The 12,613-nt window shown below is 40.5% G+C and overlaps 1 protein-coding gene across 1 annotated transcript; it reads left to right on the top strand.

Moving 5' to 3' along the window:
- Positions 1-184: 184 nt before the first annotated feature.
- Positions 185-11,928, top strand: LOC142932852 (uncharacterized). Its single transcript, XM_076076940.1, has 2 exons — positions 185-314; positions 5,416-11,928. The coding sequence occupies exon 2, from the start codon at positions 5,483-5,485 to the stop codon at positions 10,034-10,036; it is 4,554 nt and encodes a 1,517-aa protein (XP_075933055.1). The 5' UTR covers positions 185-314; positions 5,416-5,482; the 3' UTR covers positions 10,037-11,928.
- Positions 11,929-12,613: the final 685 nt, after the last annotated feature.

Raw genomic sequence — 12,613 nt, 5'->3', positions numbered from 1 at the left:
TATATATATATATATATATATAATATATATACTATATATATATATATATATAATATATATACTATATATATATATATATATAATATATATATATATATATATATATAATATATATATATATATATATATATATATATATATACTATATATATATATATATATATCTATATATGAGTTGGGCCTACTGTGTATTCAGGCCCTTATCGATGGCAGTAAAATTCTCTGTCACTGTTTCGCAAATGCACATCTGGGACTGAAATAGGCACTGGAGATGTAAGAAAAAAAACTGTTTGTTCCAAACACTTATATTCAGAGTATGTATTCATTCTAAACACTATATTCAAAATATTAATTTATTGTTCTAGTCTGTTGGAATAACATTGTGTGTTCCTTTTGATTCCAAATCAAGCATGATACGTTTGTGCCACCTATAGGTTTTTCTGTATGTTTTGCCGTCCTATATGAATGGTATGTTATTTATTTTTTTAATTTTTTTTACATTGCCTTCACTGCACTCAGGATAAATTCACATTGGAATGCAGTACTACTTGTCATTCAAAGAACATGTCTCTTATCAGATAGTGGATCACTGTACACGCTTACATATATATACATACATATATACGTATATACCTCAGCTACAGAATCATTGCCTCAGATGGGGAAGGATGCTCAGATCTCCCTCTTGAGGTCACATTTCGGGATGTCTTACTGACGAGTATGTGTGTCCTACTCTCAGAGGACTTTACAACATACCTTAACTAGTTATCAGTAGCATTTCAGTACCAGTGTACGCCTTCAGATTTCAGGTATTATCTCTGGGAACGTCTTTCTCTCAGACACAAGAAGGGCCGAACTTTTCTTTTTCTATTTACGATGTATGAACGTATTCTACATATACTGTACACATACTTAGACATCTAGCTTGCCCATGGCACGTGATAAAGAATTGTCTCTTCAGGTTCATTGATAACACTCCCCTTATTTGTGAGGTCGATACCTAATTATTAATAGTGCACTCGCATAACTCTTGGTATCAGATAACTTTTAACTCTCTAAATTACATTCAGGTATATTTTAAAGTGTGTGTAATAAGATCAGTTCTATCTTCATGCTAGTATAAATAATATCTAGAAGCATTGTCCTTTTTAGAAGCTCTTGGTTCACAAAGTAATTTATCAAGCAATATTAGCAGATGGAGCGTAACATACTGGCCGACTGTGCTAGCTCGTTAACATTGGCTAGCTAGTCTTGTTGTTAGCTACTCTTATATTCACGCCTCAATCACACCAACCTTTTTCTTGAGTTACTTTGGCAAAGATTCAATGAAACTAAATGTTTTGTCCCTGTGAGGAAGAGAAGTAATAATGCATCTCCTGGCTGTCATGTTCATACTTGGCTTGAATTATATATTGAATTATATATATATATATATTATATATATATATATATATTATATTATATATATATTATATTATATTATATTATATATATATATATATATATATTATATATATTATATAAAAAATAAAATACCATCTCAGGCTGAGTCCACATAGATGGGTGAAACACGTTTACATACGGCCTGTCCCCTGTTGCCAATACTTACCATTGTCATTGAATTTTTGCCAAGTGGACTCCGCAGAGAGAACTCCATGTTTTTTACTCTGCCTTGGTCCGGGGGGCATCGTTTTGCTTTGTCAGGACGCCTCATTGTGCATTATCATTTATACCTCAGGACATTCCAGAATATGGGATCACGGCCCATAATTCTTTCATCCGGTTGATGCACAACTCGAGTAGATCTTGGTTATTATTTTTTGCAAATCCTGCAGGATTTTCGATGTACACAATGTTGCTTCGATGAACGTGGATGTTTTGATAAAAGAAATGATTCCTTCACTACAAGCATTAGTTTGCCTAGATTGTAAACATTTTTGCATGAGAGTTGGTAGTAACATACTTCAGGGACTTGCGCACATATTACTTATTACTTGTATGTTAATAGCACTGTAACAATAGTTTAACTTCATGTTAGATGATAAACTTACTTACTTGTTTGGCTTCTCTTATTCTGCGTTTTGTTTATTTTACAAATTCAGGAATACTTTTTTTTTTTTTATGTTTCCATTTCTTGTCAATTTAAGGATAAAATCTTCATTATTTGTAACTAATGAAGGACTCTGAATTGCATATAGTTTTCATACATTCAAAATGTCTGAATAACTTTGGCTCAGATGCAATTTTAAAACAAAGCAGTTGCTTCAAGTACATGTGTACGATTATTAGATTAAGTAAAAACTTCACTTTCATTGATCATATTATTCTTGCTTTGACAATCATTCAGCATTACTTTATTTATACTCATTCAGAGTGTTGATTGCATGTTAATTCATCTATTGCAAGCGCTTTGGTTGTGCTGACAGGTAGAACAGGTGTTTGCGCTCCTCCCGGTCTATTGTAGCAAACCGAATGGTTGACTACCTCATCTGGAGAATCCATATCGCAGTCTACTGTTCTCATGGCGGGTTAATGTAGCAATTTCTCATGTACACAACACGGTCCATTGTGAAAATACTTAAAGCCAAATCGTTTACAGGAAGAGCTCATAAATCTGTCACAGTGCAACCGTTTGTAAACCTTTCAGTGTATCTGTGAAATGAATCGCACCCTCATCTATTTCATATCTTCTTTTTTCTTTTTGGGATGGGGATTTTTGGGAAGAAATTGGGATTTTTTTATGATGCCCTTCCATGTGGAAACCTTTTTTCCTCAAAGTGGAGGAAGAGTCTCATCCCCTTCCATACTGACTTAAACTGATATGTTTGGAATTATTTAGTTTATGGAGTCTTGATTAATCGATATTTACAAAATTAATGGTTTTATCATCAATTAAGTAACCGTGAATGTAAATGGCTTTAATCAAAGAAGTAATTCACATAGTGTTTATAGACACAAGTATATAATTTTAGATTCCAGATATATTTAACTCTTTCATTATAGATGTGAAGGGACAAAAGTTAAGGTTGTCCCACTGTATTCTGACGCAAGTTAGGTATCGTTTGCTTGTTTAATATAATGTATGTGGACTAAAGTGTAAAGCGTATCCCTGTCCATAAAAAAATATGTACAGATAAGGTATATTTGATTTAACGTGAACAATGTGTACAGGAATAACACTAGGTATGTCGTGCATGATTGGACAAAATCATATGTGTCAGTGGGAAGTTAGTTGTATATGGTAAAGTCTATCTTTGAGGCAGTTTAATTGAAAGTACCGGGGTGTTGGTGTATTTACCGTCAAGTCAGCAATGTATAAAGTACAGTGTACTGTGAACGTGAAATATCCCTAAACCAGTTCTCAATCTGGTTAATGGTTCACTGAAGATGTATGATGAAATATAGTAGTTCGTAATTGACAGATTATCTATGATGTGCAGTATATGAACATCGTGGACGAGTTAACACAACTTTGTTTGTGTGCTTGTGAAATATTGTTGAAATGCGTTTGCTTTGCATCTGCTTGTTAGAGTGGTTATTTCTGGTTGTTTTATTCCTCTGGACGAGAAAGGCATGTACTTAGTGTCACTTCTTTACCGTAATGCTAAGTGAAACAAAGAGCGAGACCCTCAGGGATGAAACACTTACCACTCATTATTCAGGTACACCACTTTACTCCTTAGACCTTTCAAAGAGGGCTGTGAAGTTAATGAGCTAAGCAAAAACATCGGTCCGGTTCCATTTCCAGCAAATGTTATTTTTTAATCCCTAAAAATATATTTTCTAATCTCAAAAAGTTATATTTCAGATATGTTGGCACGCTGTAGAAATATTTTTGTGTTTGCAGCCCAAAAAAGGTAGTGCAGCTTTTCACTGTTTTTATTGTTTTCAATACTTTGTTAGGCACTGAATGTCAATATTCCCTCAGTGCAGGTAAGATGTTGACCAATGGGTATTTAATTAACAAGTTTCTTTCCAGGTCAGTGCCTCAAGCAGCACATATTTGATTAAAAAACAACTTAATGTAAAACCTAAAACTGCTCCAGGTTTCTGGAGATTATAACAAAAACAGACTCGCGCCTCCTACTTCAAAGGTTGTATTGTTCACATCGCTATTTAAAGCTGACATCTGTAATGTTTTTTAATAACTATTCTGTTTATTAGCCCATGCATTTAGTGGAGTATACTAACATCAAAACAGGCACATTTGCCTGTCTGTTTGACAATTCAACAAAGTAATAATGTAAATCCAGATTTAACTTTGCCACTCCGCTAAATAGCTGGAAACTAGCAATGAGTAGAGGCGAGCTTAGTACATAGCAAGCTTAGCTCTATATATTCCACCATCGTTTGAGATTTCAGCTTTACTTTGTCACAATGGAAATATCAGTAGCATGGTATTTGGCAACGCAGCATTTATAGTTGTGTACAGATACAATGTACGTTTGTAAGTATCTGTTTTTAGACGATGCTCAACAGAACATTTTCTGACTACATGTCATGCAGTTGCCAGCACATCTAGCTCAGCAGCACACGCTGTGGGAAAAGCTATTTCAATTCATCACTACCCAGCATAGCCTTGTGACATGTCACCTCAGGGATCCAGATGTGGTTTCATTTGTGTGTTCATTTTCTTGCTAAAAGACCACAATGACTCTTAATTTGTTTTTTTTTTAACAAAGAAAATAACCTTTTCAGAGTAAGATTGATATATTTTTGGCGTAATGTGATGGTATAAATGTTCCAAAGCTCTTGGAGGGTTTTGTGATGGACCTACCTCACTCAAAAAAAAAAACTTAAGCCAGAAATACAGAAACACACCCCCACCTCTAACAAAACCTCACATGTATTACAATAACTAACTTTGCATGTTGCAATTGATTTTACTTTTAATAGTTAATTTGTCTTAAATTGTTGAGCACTTGTATCTAAATGTCACCCGTTGCACTATTTATAAAATACATGTAAACCTGACAAAAATGATGTACTCTATATTTCCCCCTAATGTATTTGCTCTTTCAAGTGATAAACACGTGTTTGACTTGTTTTTATCGGAATGGGCAACCATTACTAAATGTCTTGTGCATGTGTAAGATTTTCTCGATGTATACTGTAACAAAAGGCACCACTGTGCAAAAAAAGAAAAATGTTATAGCTGTAACAATGTTATTATTGGTCAAGTTCACTGGATTGAAAGCTTCACTTTTAAAATCACCTATTCTTCTAATAAATATGCAATGATAAACATTGTTTAACGTTTGTGAATTATTTCACAAACACATTTAGCTCTTAGTTGTAGAGATGAATGGACATTTGTCTTCATAAGTGTAATAACCACGTACCAATCAATGGTATAAACCAATGCTGCGTCTTCTTGATGTGCAATTACATCTATTTTGTTCTTTGTCCCCTCAGTGAGCCTCACGACTTGCCTATTGCAAAGGCAAAAGACCTGCAGTCCACCTCCACGCTGGAACAGTTCATGGCCAAACTCTGTCCCCACCATCAGAGACAGATAGTAGATGCCATAGGCTTTCTACAGACGGAGGTCAAAGCACTGGCATCTTCCAATACGCAGCAAGCCTCTAAATCTACCTCTGGAATCCAGGTAACTGCTTGTTCTACTGCAAAATCCAGTGCAGTCACCCCTGAGAAGTCATGCCCTGAGCTAAGGTTTCCCAGGGCATCAACTCCCAAGTCAGAGGTCCAGGATATGTCCCATTCTGTCCCAAGCAGCTGTGCGATGAAAAAAGTTCCAGAGAATGCTGTTTCGCTGAAAACATCTGCAGGCCCTGCGTTGGATCTTCGCAGCCCTGGGTCCGGGAGTAACCAAGCTTTGGTCACTCCCACTGCTAATCCAATGGAGGCAGAGAACAACCGTAATGGTGATCATGCCCCTCTGAAGATGAAAATCATGACCAGCAACGTTGGTAAGAAGTTGTCATGTGTGCTCAACACCTCGCTTTCATCTCACTCTGACACTTTGGAGGACAGACAGGGTAACTCAAATTCATCACACAGAACAGAGACTCATGGTGCCAGACTCAGCTCCGCTGTGAAAAGACACAATCAGACTAGTCACACACATCAAGCAAGGCAGAGAGAGGCTCTAGGGCATGCCAAAGATAAACCAGCAAACCTGTTTTCAGTCCACATGACCATTCCTTCAGACTCTCCGCGGACTGCAAGGAAGACCATCAAGTCATCGTCTGATCATCGGAGCAGGGACTCGGCTTGTAGGGGAATAGGTGACCCTGATCTTGGCAACTGTGATATTGTTTTTATTGACAAACCAATTACAGAGTGTTTTAAGGAACAGCGGCGCGGCATGCGTCCACGCCGCAATGCCAGGAAAAGCACCAGAGGACATATGTATTCAGATGAAATCTGGGAGTTAAAAACTGTCCGTACATTGGCTGGGAGGGGCAACTGTCCAAATCCAATGCCAGAGCTTATCACATTGGTCACCCCAAAGCAAGTGCTTTCAAAGCCCGAGGGTGTACCACCTGTGGATATGCCTTTTGCTGGAGCGTGCCGGGAGGCAATGAATCAACAAATGTCCACAGAAGAGTCTGATGAGAGTGTGATACCAGGAACAGGAGATATGGTGGAGGTAGCAGCCAGTGAAGTAGACATTCTAGTTGAAACTAGTCAGACCGGTCAGTGTCAGAGCAAGGGGCAGTCTGCTCCTTCGTCTCCGGTAAGGCCTCCAAGAGAAAACCAAGAAACAGATGTGAGCCCAGATGTAGAACAGAATACAAGTGGAGATTCGGGGACAACAGCAGAAAGTGAAGAAAGTGTTGCTCGGGCTCCATTTGAAGCAGAAAAGGAGAACAAGCCCGAGCTTCAAGAGGACATCGGTGAAAGTAACGACCAAATAGTCCCAGAAACCGTAGTGGAACCATTAGAGGAAGATTCCATAGAAGAAGATGAGCCTGAGCTTTCACTAGAAGAAGTGCACAACAGTGAGCCTGTTCTCCATCAAAATAGAGCCCCATCACTGGTGGCTCAAGTTGAGGAAGAAATAGAGGAAAACAATAGGGAGGAAGTACAAGTAGAGCAACTGCAGGAACTTCCACCAGAGTCAAAGATGCACTTCAACAACTTTGAAGTCGCAGTTGAGTCCAACACCACAGGTTCGGCAGAGGAGCCAACGGTGAAAGAGACGGAAATGAAAACATCCGAAGCAGTTAAAGGTGTTGTACCTTTAGAGCATGAAGGTGAGAATGACGATGACGTGTCCTCAAAGACACTCGACTCACTCTTGAAGGAATTACCCCCCTGGCGTAGAAAAAGAGGAGCTGTAGTTTCGCTGCCAAAGCGGTTAAGAAAAACGGAAGCAGTGGTAGTGGGGTTTGTCAATGGTCGACCCATATCGGCATCCGACAGAAGTCTGCGTCGTAGATCAAATAACAGCACTGGGGCTAAGAAAACCCCAGTGAAATCTAGTCGGAATGTCCCCAACAAGACTTCTGTTGATCCAGCTGTACCTGAAGCAGACAGAGCTGTAAAATCGACTGAGACTACTCCTGAGATTCAGCAGGTGAAAGAACCATCCTCTGCCATACCATCTAGCCCAAAATCTAAATTTCCCTCAAAGGCCAAACAAATTCGGAAACAAAAGAAAGTTCAGAGAGATCAGGAGAGTCTGCTTGTCCTCTCCGATCAGCGGCAACTTAGATCTGGAACTCCTTTATCAACTCCCAAATCAAATGCTGTCCCTTCCATTTTACCTCCGAAACCTACTGCTACCCAGGCTCCTCCATCTACAGAGCACCTCCCCTTTCCTTCTTCACTTCCTGTTGCTTCTCCTCCAATCAGGTCATCTTCCCCTGCAGCCTCTGAAAAGTCCCAACAGGAAGCAGTCCCAGAGACAACTGTAGAATTAAACATTGAAAAGAATCAGCCAGTAGAGACGACCTTTGAAGAAACACAAGAAAGCAAAGTAGAAAATGGATCGAAGCTCCAGTCTACACAGATGGTAGTAGATGACGGTAACAATGAGCAACTTAACAGTGAGTTATCAAGTCCTTTGGAAAATCAAAGTCCTGTAAAGACTGAAATGCAAACAGAGATTATGCCATTAAGAAGTAAGCGGGTTCTCCGAAAGGAGGCAGAAGCAAGTGATGTTGCTTTGTTGCAGAAGCCAAATGTAGCATCTTTAGAAGGCCAGTCTGCAAGTGGAGATGAAAGCAGTTCTTCCGTGTCAGAAAAACCCAAAAGAATGCCATTAAGAAGTGAGAGCAGTAAGGTTGAAGTGTCCCCCCAGCCTGTCACTCAGTCGTCACCAGTGAACAACAAGAAATTGGCTTTGAGATCACAAAGACTGGCTGTAGCCTCTACCAGTGCTCTTACTGCAGATGAGAGACCGAGTGACGTACCTTCCCCGATCAGAATAATCAAAGCTCAGGTGAAGCCTCTTCCGGTGTCTGTTGCAGCTGTGTTGCCCCATAGCTCAGCCGTCCCTGTCATTGCACCACGACCCGAGCCCCCAAAACAAACAAACAAATTCTTTGAGGCTCTGACTGGAGAAGAGAACCAACACCTAATTACAAATCTGAACGTTAAGTACGATAAAATGCAAAAAGGCTGGGTGCATACGGACAAAGAGGGTCAGCCAGCAACAAAATACAAAAACAAAGCCGACAGACAGGCGGCTATATGGAAAAGTAAACGCAGGGCCCGGAAATCGAAGTCTTCAGACCACCAGAAATACTCACCGGTCCAAATGCTCTTCATGAAAGGTTTTAATCTCAGCAGTATTTGTCGCTGGTTCCTCGAAACAACAGAAACAAAGTCCCTTGTCATCGTCAAGAAGGTGAATACACGTCTTCCGTCAGAAACTCAGCTGTGCTTCCACAGCTCATCGAGTGCTTCAGGGACCTCTCAGGGGGTATTTCCAAGCCTACAGGCAGAGCGCTTGAAGAAACATTTGAAAAAGTTTGCCATTGCCTCTCCTGTGAAGAGCAACCCTAAGAATCAGAAACTGATTGCTAAAGCACTGGAGCAAGAAGCCAACGCAGTCAAAGGAAGAGAGAGAGGAGAGCTCCCCAGTACTACTCGGACTTTGACTAAGTCTGCCAAAGCCTGTGGACAAACCGCTGAATCACAGAAATCCTCTGGTAAATCAAAGAATCCAGCCAGTGCAAGGATCTTGAGGAAATACTCTAACATCCGAGAGAAGATGCAGGTTCAGCAAACCAATGTTAGACTCAAGGAGGCCTCAAAAACTTTAAAAACCAACAATATGAAAAGACTGGCCGCCAAAAAGTCTGCCGCCAAGTCAAGTCTGAAACCATCTCTCAAGGCAAAGAAATCCCCCCTACCGACTGGCAAACAAATGAAAGCATCTGCCGCAAAAATGGAAAGAAGGAAAACATTGGCTGGCAAAAAAACTACAAAGCCTCCCGTTCAACAGAGGACAGTCAAGGCTCCGAGCAGCGGTAGAGCTTCAAGAGATGCAACTAAAAACGATGAATTGCCAAAGAGATGTTCTCAACGACTAGGGTCTCCAAAAACATCTGAACACAACCCCGTTGACACACCTAAAAGCAAGGTCGACAATAAGAAGCAAATCGAAGCAGAGAAAATAGAGGTGGAAAAACCCGCCCTGAACAAAGTGAGTGCTGCAAAAATCCAAACAAAGGAATCGTCCCCAAGTGCTGTCCCTGAAGTCAAAGGTACAGAGAACGCCGTTGAAACCCAACAGCAGAGCGCGGACGTCAAGTCTCCGACCTCACCTGACCAGGTACTGACACGATCCCAGAGGAAAATCGAGGTGGCGGGCTCTTTGAGCGGAAGCCCCAGACATGCTTCAAAGAGGGCCACAAAGTCCACGAAGACACAAAGTCCATCTCCTAAACGAGTCAGGAAAAGTGAGGAGCCCACGCCGACGAGACGAGGGGCCGTAAAGCCTCCCGCGAAGAAAAGGCAAGCAGCCGTGACGCCACGCAGCGCGGCTAAATCGGCAACCAAGAGAGCTCGGGCGCTTCTGCAGACCCCAGCTAAACGCACCAGGACATCGCTCTCCAAATGAAATGCACACGCAGAGAGAGCGAGAGAGAGAGAGAGAGATCATCTTTAGTAAGAGGATTTTGTCTTCCTTTATCTGGAATATACTCAGAAGGACCAGAAGTTTCTATTTTCTACTCTTCAGATGGCACCTTTTTCAGTAGGCAAATATGTGAAGCAGGAAGAGACGTCTGCTTTTGTAAAGCTTCAGTGTGAAAATAGAAATGTGATGGATTATTTGCTGAGTGTTCGGGGACTACAGACGAGTTCCTGTGTGATGTCTAGCAGGTGTAGCTTCTGTTTCAGCACTCTGCGACACGGCTGGAGATAATGGCCCATCAAACCTCATTTTAGAAGTTGGAATAACAACATTCACTCACCATTCGGTTTCAAATCATTTTTTTTTTTTTTGTATATAATTTTAGTTTTTGATGATAGCATGCACAGCAGTGTTCAGAGAGCTTGCTGTGAAGAAGGCAGATCAGCTTTTCAATACCATCTTTACTTCCAGAAGTAGGTAACGTGCATCTCCAGCCTGTCTTCCAATCACAAGTGTGAATATGTGGCTATTGTGACCCGGTGCCTTATTTATGAAGTGTAAAGTAATAGAATGTGTTGCTAAGTGTGAAAACTCCCGTCCTTAAGTTACAACAGCTTTCTAATCCCGGAGCGGTCGTCACCATTCACCTGCTTCACTGAGTGTGTGTGTGTGTGCAGTGTTTCCGTTCCCCACAACATGTTCCTCGAGCGTCATCTGTACATTCTTATCTCGATTGAGGCATTCAAACTTTCTGATTTGGTCTGACCTGCCAGGTTTATTTTTATATCCTCATTTTGCCAGAGCATTAACTTAATATTGTTCTCACTGTAGTTGTTCTCGATGTTAAAGCAAATGCGAGTCTGACTTGCTAAAAACAGACCGGTGTGATCTGGATGTGTCATGACGAACGTTTGTAATTTTTTATTTTTTCCATGTTGTTTTGGGTCGTTTTCATCACTGTGTACCTCTGCAGTCACTTCTGACCATTGCACCCATTGTTATCTGCTCGTAATAGTGACGTCACTTTGAGTATTTTACCTGCATCTTGCATGTGTTACGGTCTTGCTGATGTGGAGACAATTTTAGCAACTCTTGCATTAGAGCGGTTGCCTTTCTACAACTGAAACACAAAACTATATTTATGCCCCTGAGCTTTAAAAATACTAACCTCATTTAATAACGTGTCTGCACATTTAGTGCCCATTAAAATGCTGTAGTGACAAACTATCTGAGATGACCGAGATACCGGTTTGTGTATCACTGCGCAACACGATTTCATAAAAAGGCCTGAACAGTATGTATATTTGGTTGGTTAATATGAACTACGTTTATGGCCGCTTGAGCATTAATGGCAGATTACAGGGTGATGAATGCCTTCCCTAATTATACACGAGTTGGATATAATATTTTTGGGGTAGTCTAGTCACACTTCTGAGTTGTGAATTCAAGTGTGTTGAAGTTTTATGTTATTATTTGTTTTATTATTGTCCGGCAGATGTTCTCATATTGTGAAGTTCCTTAACTTCCAGTAGTAACTTGCATTAGTGTGTCGTCAATTGTCATTTTTAGCACAGTGTTATTTTTTTATTATGTTCATTTCTCTTAGAGGGTAAATCATCTGTAAATGCAAAACATGTCTGCCATGTTTTTATTGTTATTTAAGAACTCCATGTAGGCGAACTGATTTAGCAAATCTAAAGCAGCCCAACAAATCAGACTTGAACATGTTTATTCTTTGCAGTTGCTATTTAAAGATTTTGGGTTTGTATATTAGAAAGAAATAACTGCTTTATTTGTGGTAATCCCAAGAATGATGCATCTTTATGTTAAGAACTTTGTATTTTTGCTGGAGTTGATATAAAGATGTTGGAATTTTACCTTTTGTTTCTTGGCTCTTTCATACAAGCGTTTCAATGTTATTTAATCAGACAAAGTTGAAGAAAGTGACAAAGTGAATGCTAAAGGGCTCTGTCTTATTGAAATATACTAAGTTGTATATTGAAATGCAAAGTGTGTATGCTCATTATGAACGGCCACAGTCGTAGGCGGAGCGATACGCTTCTAAGTTTAAACCCTGGAAAGTGTCTCACCCCCACACCGCTGCCGGATACGATGAACACGTAATTTGAAGCATGCTGGCCGCTTAACATCCTGCCACGCGAACATTTACCGCCCTTCACGAGTACTACATGGTTGAGGCACCAGTGCTCCGGGTGGACTGTGCCCTCGTGCCAAAGCAATCGTTCAGCTTTGTGAAATGCCTTGCTGTAGCCAATGACAGCATTTTACCAAGGTGTGGACCTGCAGTAACCTGCCATACGGCTCACAGGCGAGTGTCCCGAGCGCCACAGGAAGCTCCCGCTGCGGGACAGATTGGTAAGCAGTCGGCCTCCATCACCCCAGGCCCATCAGAAAACAGGGTGAATGAATAACCACATCTCAGAAATTGGTGATACGTTCACCTTATTGGTAAAATGCAAAAGTTATTTGCAGCGCAGAATTGGCGCCCCTGCTTACCGTTTCACATGGTTTGTTTGGTAAAGAGGATGGACTAAGCCTGTG

Source organism: Anarhichas minor, unplaced genomic scaffold, assembly GCF_050575085.1.
Source record: "Anarhichas minor isolate MPS153535 unplaced genomic scaffold, ASM5057508v1 ptg000058l, whole genome shotgun sequence".
Lineage (NCBI taxonomy): Eukaryota > Metazoa > Chordata > Actinopteri > Perciformes > Anarhichadidae > Anarhichas > Anarhichas minor.
The sequence above is the reverse complement of the archived record's forward strand: the minus strand, read 5'-3'. Positions and strand labels throughout refer to the sequence as shown.